Below are 15,145 nucleotides of genomic sequence, written 5' to 3'. Positions count from 1 at the left end.
AACTTATTTATTACTTTATGTATAATATATGTGATATCTAACTTTGGAAAAGAAAACAATGAAAAATAAACTCTTAATTGTAGTTAATGGGAGACATACTAAAATGGGTTTTCAAAATCTGTAAAAGTAAATAGTAAATTAGTGAGAACGGTAGCATGAAAGCATTTGAATCACTGGGTGTTTCTAATACAGATCTCAGTGCTCACAAACAGGTGGTCTTATACGATCTAGATCATAAAGTAGACTGAGAAATGTGGAACTGAGGGCCGTCTGGCATCAGAGCACTTGGCTCTTTTTATTTTGTAAAAAACATATTTTCATTGATTTCAGAGAGGAAGGGAGAAGGAGAGAGAGACAGGACATCAATGATGAGAGATAATCATTGGCTGCCTCCTGCACACCCCACACTGGGGATCGAGCCCAGAACTGGGGTATGTGCAGGGCCAGGACCAGGAATTGAACCGTGACCTCCTGGTTCATAGGTTGACGCTCAGCCACTGAGCCACGCCGGCCAGGGCACTCTGGCTCTTTCTAAAGGTCACGTGGACATTTAGCTGCTTGGCGGTCTTCCTGGCTGCTCAGGGGTGTGTGCGTGAGCCTTGGAAGAACCACACTGCAGCCTGTGTAAGTGACACTGAGGGTGTTGGTTTGGAGATGAATGGGGGAGCTGTCAGTGGTCTCCCTTTTCACTGAGTCATTTCAAGGTGACTTTAGCTGTAGGTGTAACATGATAACTCTGAGAAGTTCTTTGAACATTTAAAACCTTTTCTTTTTCAGTACAAATGGTTTACATCGAGCAACAAGTCCACTTGTCCGCTCTGTCGTGAGACCTTCTTCTGAGATTTTCCCCCTGGAAGCGACCCTTAAGGAAAGCAAAGGCGTGGACTGGACCTGCCCGGAAGCGCTGGTGCGAGGCAGTGAGCGGACTTAGACGGACCTGCTCCGGGCCCCTTGTTAGCGTAATGGCCCTGCAGTCGGGTCTACTTGCCTTTACGTTGGTTTGTAACAGTTTCTTTTACATACGAATATTATATACATTATTACGTCTTTGAGAGAAAATATTTATAAAATAGTTTAATCTCTTTGTATATTTAAAAGTAAATATGGAAAACCCCTAAATTACAGATTTGGAATTTGTGAAAGCATTGCATTGATCTATGTTCTAGAACAGTCCACTGAGACAAATGAATTGAGAGGGATGATTTATACCTAGCAATATTTTAAGACTTATTTATTAGTTATGACAGCAAACTTAAATAGCATTCTGCTATTTGTAGATTAATGATAAAAATGACTAAGCTATCAATATAGTTTATCTTGAGCTGTTTGAAGCATGCTCTGCAGTCCTCCATCAGCGAGTCAGCGGGCCTTCACGGCCTTCATTGTTAGGGCCTATGAAATCCAGAGGATGAACTCATGACACGGAGCTTTGCTGTGGAAGAGGTTCCATGTGCCATGACATTTGAACTGTAGACTTGTCCGTGAATTATTACTCCGTTACGTGAGAATTTGAGAGAACAGGAATCAGATTACTTTATTCATGAAGCAGAGTGGCATTTAGCCCTCTGTGAGAGGGAGGAAGGAAATTAATGAGTGGTTCTGAAACTTAAGATTGGTGATGGAGGAAATTTAAAAAAAATTAAATGCTATAGATGGCTTTCAATTTTGTAAGCGAATTTTGCTATTCATACTGCCAAAGTTACATTAAATTAGACTTGAGGAAGCTAAATTTTCCAGTCAAGTTAAGGATTTTAGTACCAAGTACAATGGAATATGACAGGCTGACGTGGAGTAGGTGAAACCTGCCTTTGTCACAGCAGTATCACCCTAAAAATGGTGCCCGAAACAGAAAGTGTGAGATTTGGGACTTGGAATAATTTCATTGCAATCTTTCATCCCTCGGGAATCTTAGCATATCTAGCAGCCAGGTCACTTGAAAGATCAGCTAATCATCTCTTGCAAATGTTTAATTGGCAAAAGCAATTCATGTTAATAAAACAACTGCTCACCATCAAATGGGTAAAATGGTTATTGTTGAAATAGTATGGATGTGATCATGTATTGTAGTCAAGAATGACGTATTACGTGCGTTTCAGATCTCTGGAGTTGTGTTTGTAGGTGCAGAATTCTACCCAGTTGTCTCCTGAATTTCTTCTTTGTATTTATTATCCTACCGCCTCGAGGCTCAGAGAGTCGGTAAGTGAAGTGCAGATAGCAAAACCCTACTACCTCTTCTTCACCCTCCTTCAAACGGCCAATCTTCCCAGGTCTCTCTCTGACATAGTATTCCCAAAGGACTGCGTTATTCTCTTTCAAAGGTACACACTTTTTCTTTAAAGATTGTTTTATAATAAGAGTGTGTTTATAACTTTTCCAGTATTGGTACTTCTCGGCCTCCGACCCAAACCCCAGGCAGGAAGTGGAGGGAGGGAGGGAGGGAGGGAGCAGTGTTTCCAGCGGGACTCGGGCCCTGCTGCTGTGAAGCCCTGTGACCCGTGGGCACCTCCTCACACAGACGCCGCGCGTCTCCAGAGCTGTACATACACCTGTACATAGTGCTTGTTCCTGGTACCTGCTGAGGAGAGCGCTTTCCAAAGAAGACTGGAATTCAGAGTACCACGCTAATAAAGTTTTATTTCTATCGCTTTGGCAACTCTAGAGAACACTCCTTACATTATAGCATAGGGACATTTCAACTTGCATGAGATTCAAAGTCCATTAGCAAAATTAGTAACTTAAAGCCCTAATGTAAATTGCAAATTTTAGGATTTATTTTTAACTCTCTGTAGCACATGCTCTAATGTATGTACATACGCTTCCATAGCTTAAATAATTAATGTTATTAGTAAATTAGTTTGTGCTGTGAATAATTAATTTATTATTTCATTGTTATGCCATATGTGCCCATTAAAATTCTTTTTAATTACAAAATATGTCAAATATACAGAGTAATAATATAAAGCCCTTGTGCTCTTCACAGACTATTTTGCCACATTTGCTTCTAATTTTTAAAGAAATAAAGTGTTACTCTCTTGTACTCCTCTCTGAGGCCTCTCCTCTCTCCTTCCCTGGAGCTAAACTGAAATTGGTGGGACTCCTTCCTGTTTGAGAGTTTATACTTTATCACGTGTTTGTTCATAAATAATATACAGTGGTTTTTAAAAAATTCATATTTGTGATATCATTTTGTACATTATCTTTTGTAACTTTCTTTTTAACTCAATATAACTACTTTTTAGGGTCAGATTACATCAGTTCACTCACCAGTTCCCCCACTACTGGCCATTCCGATTGGTATTGGTTGCCATTTTTAACAGAGCTGCCTGTGTGCATTCTTGATGTGTTTTCTCGTGCAAATGTGCTGGATGTTCTGGATAAAGGCCTCGAAGGGACCGGCAGCTGGGGGCTCCTGCTCTGTGGCTTCCGATGGGCTTCGGCTGCTCTCCCTGGGGGTGTGCACCACGGGGCCTCTGCTTTCCCTCCTCCTCCTCCTCTCACACTCAGTCTCACAAGACGCTTCCTCTGCTGGGCAGCTGTGAGATAGTAGGTCTTCGTTTTCATTTCTATTTACCTGCCTACCAAGAGTCTGAACTTCATTGCATCTTTTTATTGGTCATTATTTTGTGAGTTTATTATCTTAATTATCATAATGTTTATCTATTACAGGGCTTCTTCAAGTACAAGGCTTGACTTTTTAAATATTTTTATTGATTTTTCAGAGAGCGAAGGGAGAGGAGAGAGAGAAACATTGATCGGCTGTCTCCTGCACACCCCCTACCAGGGATTGAGCCCACAACCAAGGCGTGTGTTCTGACTAGGAATTGAACAGGTGACTTGGTGCATGGGACAAGGCTCAACCAACTGAGCAACACTGGCCGGGGCTATAGGGCTTGGCTATAATGTGGTCTGTGGCTGTCTTTAATTGTACAGAATTTTCCAGTTAGATTTAGTCAAATTTGTCAATCTTTAAAATTTTGTTCGTTCCTCGGGGCTTAAAAAAAAAACTATGCCTAACTTACCTGGAATTAAATGTGATTGCTGGACCATGGAACTCCTGAGCCATATGGATAGCTAGTTCTCACAGCATCACTTATGAAGCAGTATCTCATCCCCAGGTTCCTGCACCTTCTCGTGCCGCCAAATCCCTGGGTGTGTTCTGTTCCACTGATCTATTTATCTGTATTAATTCTACACGTGTTTTTGTTTTGTTTTGTTTTTTTCTTTAAAAGAAGTTTGTAATTAATCTTGAAGAGTAGAGTCCTCACCCTTGTTCTTCTGACTTTCCTTGGATAGGCATCTCCTCTACTGCACTTGGTCAGTTTATCTACACTAATAGGAGTAAGATGCAGCCGAAACCGGTGTGGCCCAGTGGATAGAGCGTCGGCCTGCGGACTCAAGGGTCCCAGGTTCAATTCCGGTCAAGGGCATGTACCTTGGTTGTGGGCACATCCCCAGTAGGGGGTGTGCAAGAGGCAGCTGATCGATGTTTCTCTCTCATCGATGTTTCTAGCTCTCTATCCCTCTCCCTTCCTCTCTGTAAAAAAATCAATAAAATATAATTTTTTAAAAAAGGGAGTAAGATGCAAATTGACCATACCTTCGCAACATCCACCAGCCAATCAGGAGTGAGTATGCAAATTAACCCAACAGGGTTAATTAACCCAGCAGGCATTCCGCATCACCCCCAACCGCTCCGGGCCTCTGGGCAGTGTGGGAAGGTGGAAGGGCGGCTCCCGCCGGAGTGAAGGCGGTGCGAGCAGCCAGGGGGAGGGAGGCCCATTCTTGTACGAATCTTCGTGCATCAAGCCTCTAGTTTGAATATAATTCTCCTTGGTCTAAGAAAAAATGCATAGCAATTTGCAATATATATGCAATAAGAAAACAAATATATGGTAAAGGATAAAAGATAGGGAAAATCTTACCAGGGAGGAGAATGAAAGCAAGGCATCCTATATAATAAAGCAGCAATATGCAAATTAACCCTCACGCCATCACAAAAATGGCTGCACCCACAGCGGAGGCAGGGTTCCTGTAACACAAGATGGCTTTGCCCACAGCAGAGGCAAGGTTCCCGTAACAAGAGATCAGCAGGGACCTCAGGCTGCACCCCCTGCCCGATGGGTCTTGATGAGGGACTTCAAGGCGTGCCCCCCCTGCCCTGGTGCCAGGCAGGGGGACCTCAGGCAGCGCCCCTGCCCCGGCAGGGCTTGACGGAAGACCTCAGGCCATGCCCCTCACCCAGCAGGGCTTAACAGGGGACCGCAGGCCACACCCCCCATCCCGGCACCTGCTGGAGGACCTCAGGCCACGCCCCCAGCCCAGCAGGGCTTGACAGGGGACCTCAGGGTGCACCCCCCCGCCCAGCGAGGCTTGATGGGGTACCTCAGGCCATGCCTCTGGCCTTACGGGGCTTGACAGGGAACCTCAAGGTGCGTGCCCCTCCCCGGCGCCAGGCTGGGGGACCTTGGGCCACGCCCCCTGTCCTGGTGCCAGGCCAGGGGATCTGAGGCTGCGCCCCCTGCCCAGCATTCACCGGGGGCCCTGAGGCTGCACCCCCTGCCCGGTGCCAGGCCAGGGGACCTGAGGCTGCGCGCCCCCCCATCCGCCGCCCGGTGGGGCTTGACGGGGGTGGGGCTGGCCGGGTCTGGGTCTTGCGCGATTTCGAGGCGCGCGCTGGTGGTTGGGGACTTGACTCTGGGTCCCGCAGCATGCCCCAGAGTCTGACAAGAGGAAGATTTTCATATACATTTTACTAATTTTCTTTCATCTTTGACACTTCTATTATAAAGCAAATAGCAATATATTTCCTCTAATTCCCTTTTAATATGCATGAATTTCATGCACTGGGCCACTAGTTATAAATAACAGAATGAAGACTACACAAGTGAAAGTATATTTAAAAATTTTTTTTAAAAAGTTAAAAAAATTGTAGGTAATACATTATCCTTGTACAAATGCTACTACAAAAAAGCAAAAGTTCCTCCGTTCCCACCTGATGTCTTCTGAGACTCTCATATGCACAAATCTACCCTCTCTGTGGGTCTTTAAAAAATATACATGCAGGACAATACTGTTCTGTAACTTGCTTTTTTTTTCACTGAATAGTACGTCATGAACCCCTTCTGGTTCAGGCCATACAGATCCGAGTCATTTGATGGCCGGATGTCCCTCACATTCAGGGTCCTGGGCATACTGTAACTTACTTTACCAACCCCTTTTATGATGGCACATTGGTTGACTTCCTTGCTTTGCTATTTTAGGCAATGCTGAAATGAATGTCTTTTCGTATATAATATAATTATCTTTTATATGTAAATACCAAGTATACATAATGTACATATTTCCTTGCACTTCCTGCAAGTATGTCTGTAGACTTGATTCATAGGTGAAATATAACGCCCAGCCCTCTCACCTTTCTCTTTGACAAATTTCTGACAGTTTTACTTGTTAACCAAAAAATGACTTCAGTTTCAAAATATGGTGAATACGTTTAGCCTATCTACATACACACACATATACAGTATATACTAGTATGTCCATATGTATATTCACTGTAATACATATATATGAAATATGCAAATTAGGCCAGGATGCCATAATGGGTCACGACCAGACAGAAGGTTGTGCGTGCAGGTGAGGCCCGTAATGGAGACAGGGATGGGCCGGCGAGCCGCCACGCCCTGGCTCAGGCCGGCCCCCCAGAGCCAGAGCGACACGGACAGGGACAGAGGGGCCGGCCCACAGCCGAGCGCAGGCCCGGAGAGGAGACGGCGGGCCCGCCTCTCACGAAGCAGTGTGGCTCCCTCCTGGCTCCTGCAGAAGCAGCGCGGCTCCTGCGGAAGTGGGGGGGGCAGCCTACTGCGCATGGTGTCCGGCGATGGGCGACTAGTTCACTGTAACGTGGAGCAGACACTGTGTGAGGACTTGGTGAACCTCAGGACTGAAAGGACTTCTTGGCCCGCTCGCCTGGAAAGTGCGGTGGTCCCCTGCAGACCTTTCACCTTCATTGTTTCCAAAATGTCCTCTAAAATGGAAATTAAAACGAGGTAAAATTCAACTGAATCATTTGGTGAAGTATGATTGCTAAACGGTTTAATAAATAATATACAGACTATTTACAAATTATATTCATCTGAGAAAACAATGCACCCCAAGCAGGATTCTACTACAGTGAACTTGGACTTGACACAGGTGGGAGCACTCGTACCCTCCAGGTGTTACTGAGAATTCTAGCCAGACTGAATGGCCTGTGTTGCAGTGGAGCCTGCTTGTTACTACAGCAATAATTAGGTTTTTAGTTGTTTAGCTCCATTCTCTGCTCAAATCCTTCCCTTTGGATAAAAAATATCAGTGTACAGTAACATGGGACAATGGTACTAAATAAAATAGCTTATTTCTTTTAGGTGCATTGAAAAAAGCAAAACCTTCCCTTTTACAAACAACACTGAAGACTGAACTAAGAAAATGGAGTTACAAAAAAACAAAAACCTAGTAATCATAATGTGATTTGAAGGGCTGAGGATATAAGGTATAACATAAAAAGTCAAGCCCTGAGGTGTACATGGTCAATTTAGTTACAAAGTAATCTGAAAGCTAAGGCATAAACACCCATACCACGAGCTAGCTTGCATGATAAAACTTCAGATGAGCCGAAACCGGTTTGGCTCAGTGGATAGAGCGTCGGCCTGCGGACTGAAAGGTCCCAGGTTCGATTCCGGTCAAGGGCACGTACCCTGGTTGCGGGCACATCCCCAGTGGGAGGTGTGCAGGAGGCAGCTGATTGATGTTTCTCTCTATCCCTCTCCCTTCCTCTCTGTAATAAATAAATAAATAAATAAATAAATAAATAAATAAATAAACTTCAGATGAGCTAAATGTGCACAGCACAATTTTCAAGGGCATGAAGACTAGAGGAGGAGAGAGAATTCACAATACGGAGGGTGAAGTGTCAGAAGAAGGAATTGAAGGTTTTGTGTTTGAATATTAGGAATTAAGGGGAAACTGCCATCCCCACCGCAAGACAGTACTTTTTAAAACCCCAAACCAGCCTCTCACAATCCCTCTTTCAACGTGAGTTCTGTACTACCTGTTGTCAGTCGATTATACTAACATTCCAGGTGACTTTATAGAGCACAGTCTTTGACAGTGGTCTGCATACCTGGATTGTTCTCCTTAATGGTGACTAAATAGAACACCCCTCGTGGCGAAAGGAGATCTGGAACCAGCGGGAAGAACCTGTCCATGACTTCGCGACCGTTTCTGCCACCAGCCCACGCTGCTTCTATTCCGTGACTTCCTACCTGTGGCCAGTGGAAAGGTTGTTTTGACTCGAGTTACGTTCAGAATCACAAACTTAATCTTTTTTTAATATATATATATTTTTTATTTCAGAGAAGAGGGGAGAGGGAGAGATAGAAACATCAATGATGAGAGAGAATCATGGATTGGCTGCCACCTGCACGCCCCCTTCTGGGGATAAAGCCCGAAACCCACGCATGTGCCCTGACAGGGAATCGAACCATGACTTCCTAGTTCATAGGTCGACGCTCAACCACTGATCCACACCAGCCAGGCTCAAACTTAATCTTTTTGACAAGTAACAGTCATCAAACAAGTATGTATTTTGTATTTTACTGCCATACAAAAGGCAGTGAAATTTAATCTGAGCCCCACCATTTCTTAGCCTTTGTGACCTTGTATAAATTTGTAGTCTTTGTGAATTCATTTCCTCCCTTATCTGTAAAATAGGAAAACATTAGTTTCCAATTATAAAGTTAGAAAATAATGATAAAAAAAATAATTTTCCCACTGTTGGGGGAAAAATGAGGCAACAGTCCAACCATCTATTTTATGTATATTTATGTATATTTTTCTTTTCTTATGCAATACCTTATGAAATCTCTTTTCAGTTGAGTTCTACCTTGCTTTTAATGACTGGATAACATTTTATGATGGAAAATAATCATATATAGTTATTGAACATTCAACGTGTCCACTTGCTTAATTTCATTTGTATTTAAGTTCTTCCCATATCTACCTCAATATACAACTTTCCACAAAGTGAATCATATGAGGAAATTCATGCATTCCTGTTTTTTGTCCCAACTTTCCTCCTAGAGACTTCCCTTTTGGCATTCCTAGGATTCCTTCCTTTTCCAGGTTCATGCCTTCCTCCCCCTTTCTGGATGTTGCACCAAGTACGGCGTCTGCGGACAGGTGCCTGGGAAGGCGGCTTTGGCCAGGCCCTTCTCCATTCTGTTCCTGGGTGGACAGGGGCCCTCTGGGCCGGACCCTGCTGATCTGCCCCCCAGGGATGCTCAGCCAGGTGTCGGTGCTCGCACTGGAGGGGCCCTTTGGGAAGACCAGCTGGCACCAACCACATTCTTACACCCAGAGGAGGGAGGTGTCCCTCAGGAGGGAGTCAAGCCCGGCCTGCGGCCTGGGCCCACCTCTGAGCTGGACCAGACCTTGATCCTGTGCAGATCAGGGCACACCCAACAGCTGTGTGTGTCTAGAGACACTAGTAAGTACATCCACAACTTTCTGCATGCACCTCTATTACCTGTATGTTATCTCTCCCGGATCTAACCTCTAAGTTATCTTTTACCTTCATAATTTCCTTCTTTTCCCATCCCCACTGCCTCATAATACCCTTGAGAGGAGGGAACCGGAAACTTTCAAAAAGAATTCCTATGAGAATTTAAAGGTAATTAAAGGGCATGCACACACAGGCACACACACAGGCACACACACACACGAATTCAAATACCATGGACCGATTTGAATGGAATTTTAAAGGATGGAGATGGGTCAGTTTAATCAGAGCAGTTTGTGTTAATCCACAGATGACATCGAATGATGAAATTTGCTTGCGTTTAGAAAGGACGCAGCCGACAGCATTAACGATTAAATTCTGTTATGTCTTACCTCCTCAGGCGGAGTCACTACATATGGGGGATTAAACACCAGAAGATCAACCTTCTCCTTCAGTCTTGGTAGCAAGCCTTTGACCTAAATGTTCAACAACTGTCAGACTTTAAACCAGAGTATAAATTAAATCACCATCTTTAAAAATATCTATTTTTAGAAAGAAAAATGTGTCAAGCCACACTAATTAACAGAAATGGAGATGAATATTTTTACATTTTTACTCAGATAAAGATTATATGAATTTCCCTAAAAATAAGGAAATAAGACTATCAGAATGAAGATGATGTTCAGGAGTCTCAGCCCTTCAGCCCACGTGTTGACACGTGGTTGCATGTTTAGAAGTGAGGAGGAAGGTCTAATTGGTACATTTGTCCTGTACAGACTGCACAGCTTTAAAGCTGTAGCCTCTGAGCTAAGCATTACTGTCTACAACCAGGAGAACTGTTTTATGAGGACTCAGATTGAGAGAAAGACGCATGACCCCAACCCATCCAAGATAGACTCCTTCTGGGGCTTTTGCTGGAAGACAGAGTTTCTTTCTATGGGGGTTGCTGGAGAAGATGATGCAGACAGGAAAGTATCCTGCTACCATCAGGGAGGACTTCCTAGGAACAGAGCCGCTAGAGAGAAGTTCAGACACAAGAAAAGGACGCCTGTCACGGCAGTTGAGTTCCTGGAGTCAGCTGTGCCTGAAGCCACCCACTGGAGTGAAGCCAGTTGGAAGTGGATTCTGTCATTGTGACAGACAGAGCCTGATGTACACAGGTCAACAGAAATCCCCCGTGAACTGTGGACACAGAGTGTTACATCAGTCAAGAACTCATAAACTGTGAGATATACTGCTTAGTGGGTTAAAAATTAATCACTCAAGTATCTTTGACTTAAATCCTGCTGACCTTAACTTATCTGAAAAGGAAATTAATTATTATTGGGCAAGGAGTAACATCTCACCAAATCGGTGATTACGGGATGCACATGGACTTTGTTACAGCGTGCGGTCTCCAGGGTACAAGCTGCTGCGTTGGGGTTGATGTCAGTGCACCTACAAACAGAAAAGGGAGAACTATATCCTGTGCTCAGGGGACAGATCGGTTTCAGAAAAATTCAAGGAATTCCATTCCTTTTACGTGAAGCAGATTTTTTAAAAAATGAATACTTTAATAATGGTAGGAAAAGAATAAAGATTTATTACATTGATTTAAAAAAAGTCTATTAAGTTGATACTAGAGGCCCAGTGCACAAAATTCATGCACTCGGGAGAGGGGCGTCTCTCAGCCCAGCCTGTGCCCTCTTGCAGTGCAATCTGGGAGCCCTCGGGAAGTGTCCAACTGATGGCTTAGGCCCACTCCCCAGTGGGCTTTTGCACTGCTATGGAGGCAGGAGAGGCTCTCGCCACTGCGCTCGCCAGTTGTGACCCCAGCTTCTGGGCACTGACCGACAGGGGGCAGCTCCTGCATTGAGTGTCTGCCCCCAGGGGGTCAGTGCGCATCACTATTCGGTCGATTTGCATATTAGCCTTTTATTATATAGGATAATGTGCAAAAGTAGAATACACATAACCACACACATATCTGAAGGAATTTATTAAATTATGAATCCAATGAAGGAATACTACACAGCCATCAAAAATGAAATTTAACACATTAAGCGTCCCGCCTGTTTCGTCTTCCGGACGCAAAGTATAGTATCAGTCACCAATGACTGACTAGGCGCTTAATGTGTTAAAGAATTTTTGGAAGGAAAATGCTCATGATACCATATTAACTGAAAAACAGGAAACAGGAAAACAAACTGAAGCAACCATGTGGTAACATTTATAGGTAATTTTTAATCTTTATAATTTCTATATTCTAAACTTTTCTCAAAAGAAATTCTGGTAACTCCCAATTCATTTGTGATAAACTATTTACCTCAAAAAATTCAAATTTAGAGATGACCTAAAATTCTTATGCAGCTTCTATAATTATCCATTCTGATGGAATAAAACACGCAGTTATAATTTTTAGGGAGGTTCATGTGCAATCTGAGTCCTTACTTAAACAGATCTCATCAGATACATATTATCTAATTACAAAAATGATTTCATTCAGGCAGCACCTAATAGTGTGTACAGTGAATCTCTTAGTGGAAGATGTGGGTGCCTGTGACATCCTTACACTTACATGTACAGAGCCCGAGGGCCTATCATGGAGGCCAGGAATGCGGATACCACTCCAGACCCCGATCCCACTTCCAGACATAGCTCCACTCTAAACAAAACAAAGTCCGTTACTACAGCTGCAGCAAACACACATCACAGAAAAGAACTCTCACGCTACTTTTAACCCACTTCTCCCCTATTACCACTCACCTGAGGTACAGGGTGTCACAAAAATATACAAATATAAAATAAATTTATAAATGAGTTAATTTCTGACAACTGCTTTGTCCTCATTTAATATTCCATAGCTCAAAATTGTTAAAATTCTGGGTATGTAGTTTATTCTAAGTCCATAAAATAGTAATAGGTGGCTTTCAATTCATTTCTACAGCACATTACATAAAACCTATGAAATAATGTTAATTTAGGGTTAGACATTTTAATATGAAAGACATCAATTCTTTCCAGGAGAAGTTCCTAGTTTAGTATTTCCTAAAATGATAGTTATATTATTATAATATTTATTTATGAAAGACATTTCTCTATCATTTAAACATATTTAATATTCATAAATCCATCAGCATATCCTAGGGGAGGAAAGTTACCCATTCTACAGATAACAGATTTAGAGCAGCAAAGAAATCCCATATTTGTACTATATACTAAATTGGGAAAACACTGAAGTATGTGATCTTAGAGTATTAGTAATAATCTTAAGGCTGCCATTGAGTATCTCCATTCTACTGTATTTTGTCCTTCAGTCAAATTTATTTCCTTACCTTAACTACATACATATCTGGTGTCAAAAGCACCAAGAATCCCCACTACAGAAATAGGTTTGGTGGGATTTAGGGGGTCTCACTAATACCCAATTACCCAACAACAAAACTCGGGGTTCCTAACTTTAGGAACCAGTCCCATAGCTGACAAACCTTTATTATGCTATAGGAGGGTCTACTGACTCTTACCAGGTAGCTTATATTTGAAATAAACTCTTATGGTCTCATAAATAATTAAAATTCCAAGACCAGAAATATCCAAAACTTTAAAACAAAATTCGATCCTTGTACAGCATTCTGTGGAGCCCAATTTGTGCTTGTAAATCGTTGATATGCCATGACTTAGAAAACAGCACCATTTTAGTCTAGATTCAGTAAATCCAAAAGTTCCATCGTTTACAATGGAAACTAGTTTATAATAATAGTTGGGCCATTTTATACATGAAAAAATCTAACCAAGTTTAAGAGGAATGAACACATTGCTGTTTCATCCTGAGAAAAGCCACTTCAAGGCTTAATTTTTAAATACATCTAAATACCCAAATTCCTTTCATTTAAAAAATTGACAATGTAGGCATTCATTCTTCTCGGTCATTAAATTTAAAGTTTACAGTGAGCATTTCAACAGGTCAGTGTTATTTGTAAGGTGCTAACATGGAGGCTGCAGGTAACTAAGTTTTCACAATTTCTCTCTCCAAAAATCAACGAGAAAAATAACACTTTCCATCCCGAGATCTCAACTTCACTTCCGGTTTGTGCCCGCGGCGCCGGCGGGCTTCCGGGTAAACTCAGCGACGCGGGGGCCCCGCCTTCCTGGTTCGCGTTAAGGAGCCGCGCGGGGCGGGTGTGGCTGGGAAGGTGCGGAAAGGCCGCCCGGAGCGCTCGTAGCTCCGACACCCACACCGGCACCGACACCGAGGGAACCCCGGCGCCCTCGCTACTGTTTCTGGGGGGAACCTGGTGACGGCTTCCGGTGTCGACCTGTTCGGGGGACCTCGCTTCCGCTCCCTTCCTGGGCCCTGTGCCGCCGCCTCCAGGACGCCCGACCGCCGTCCCATGGGGACTCTCGCCTACTCGCACCGCATGAGCTCGGCCGCTGCCGCCTCCAGAGCGTCCAGGAGCAGGAAGGTGTCCTCCGCGGGCGCGTACACTTCGCGGAAGGCGCCCCGGCCCACGTGCCCGTGCTCGGGAGTGGGGAGGCTGGGCGCCGCCATCTTGCTCCCGAGCGTCCCCCGCGCAGGCGCAAAGCGCGGGGCATGGGGCGGGCCGGTGACGCCGGGCTGATAACTGACAGGTTGAGGAAATGTTCTTGGAACTTCCTGGTGAACAGTTGCTTAATCTGCAGTTTCTGACATTTGCTTTATTCTTTGAACATGTAAGTTTATTTCATTTTGTAGATGAGCACCTGACAGTCATCCTCAATCGGTTTTGACTAAGCGGAATGTTTATTGTACATTTACAAATTTCCTATTCCTAGTTAGCAAAGAATTGGAAAATACGTGGTTACAAAATTTTACTTTAAAAAAAATGTTCTCATTGATTTCAGAGAGGAAGGGAGAGTAAGAGAGGGATAGAAACATCAATGTTGAGTCACTGATCAGCTGCCTCCTGCACGCCCCCTACAGGGGAGCATGTGCCCTGACCAGGAATTGAACTGTGACCTCCTGGTTCAGAGGTCGACACTCAACCACTGACCCACACCGCTAGGCCAAATAGATAAATTAATGGAACAGAATAGAAGGTGTAGTAATAGACCCAAATCCAAAGATAAATTTTGTCTGATAAACATGTCTCCTCAGGTCAATAGAAAAAAATGTGCATTAAATAATAAATGGTGTTGTATATGAGGCCAGCAGCAGGTCAGAGATAAAAGTCTTTCTGCAGCCCTAGCATGTTTGGCTCAGTGGTTAGAGTGTCAGCCCTGGGATTCGAGGGTTCAATTCCAGTCAAGGGCACACAGGTTGTGGCGTGTCTCCCTCACATTGATGTATCTGTCTCCCCCTGTCTCCTCCCCTCCCTTCCACTCTCTCTAAAAAATATCCTTGGGTGAGGATTAACAACAGCAAATAAAGGCTAGCCGCCAGGCTTTTCCCCCAGAGTGGAGGGGTGGGGTTAGGTGGGCGGGGGGGGGGGGGGCAGGCTTGAGGCTGGAGCTGGGCTGGAACTTAGAGGCGTGGCCTTGCTGTGCACTCTGAGCCCAAAGACCAGCCAGATGTGCAGGCAGAGTGGGAAATGGAGGCGAGAGGCCCTTGTACCTGAGCGGAGGGAGGTGGGGACCTGAGGAGAGAAGGTGGCC

The 15,145-nt window shown here is 44.0% G+C and overlaps 2 protein-coding genes across 4 annotated transcripts in view; one reads left to right on the top strand and one right to left on the bottom strand.

Annotated features, from left to right (window-relative positions):
* Positions 1 to 4,215, top strand: part of LTN1 (listerin E3 ubiquitin protein ligase 1) — a 51,726-nt gene extending 47,511 nt beyond the window's left edge. Inside the window, exon 26 of one of the 2 annotated variants that reach the window (XM_079767113.1) lies at positions 778 to 4,215. In XM_079767113.1, coding sequence (XP_079623239.1) covers positions 778 to 840 — 63 coding nt within the window. In that variant the 3' untranslated portion in view covers positions 841 to 4,215. The remainder of the gene's footprint in view (positions 1 to 777) is intronic. The other variant, XM_079767112.1, reaches the window with a different exon arrangement.
* A 1,439-nt stretch (positions 4,216 to 5,654) lies between these two features.
* Positions 5,655 to 14,904, bottom strand: HEMK2 (HemK methyltransferase 2, ETF1 glutamine and histone H4 lysine). Of its 2 annotated transcripts, none has more exons than XM_079762998.1 (6): positions 13,930 to 14,904; positions 12,093 to 12,179; positions 10,882 to 10,972; positions 9,928 to 10,011; positions 8,159 to 8,300; positions 5,655 to 7,024 (listed from the first exon to the last, which is right to left on the bottom strand). In XM_079762998.1, the coding sequence occupies exons 1-6, from the start codon at positions 14,061 to 14,063 to the stop codon at positions 6,891 to 6,893; spliced, it is 672 nt and encodes a 223-aa protein (XP_079619124.1). In that variant the 5' UTR covers positions 14,064 to 14,904; the 3' UTR covers positions 5,655 to 6,890. The 2 variants fall into 2 exon arrangements, with proteins under 2 accessions (XP_079619124.1, XP_079619125.1); XM_079762999.1 differs by having other exon boundaries at positions 13,831 to 14,063.
* Positions 14,905 to 15,145: the final 241 nt, after the last annotated feature.

Source organism: Cnephaeus nilssonii (assembly GCF_951640355.1).
Source record: "Cnephaeus nilssonii genome assembly, chromosome: 3".
NCBI lineage: Eukaryota > Metazoa > Chordata > Mammalia > Chiroptera > Vespertilionidae > Cnephaeus > Cnephaeus nilssonii.
The sequence above is the reverse complement of the archived record's forward strand: the minus strand, read 5'-3'. Positions and strand labels throughout refer to the sequence as shown.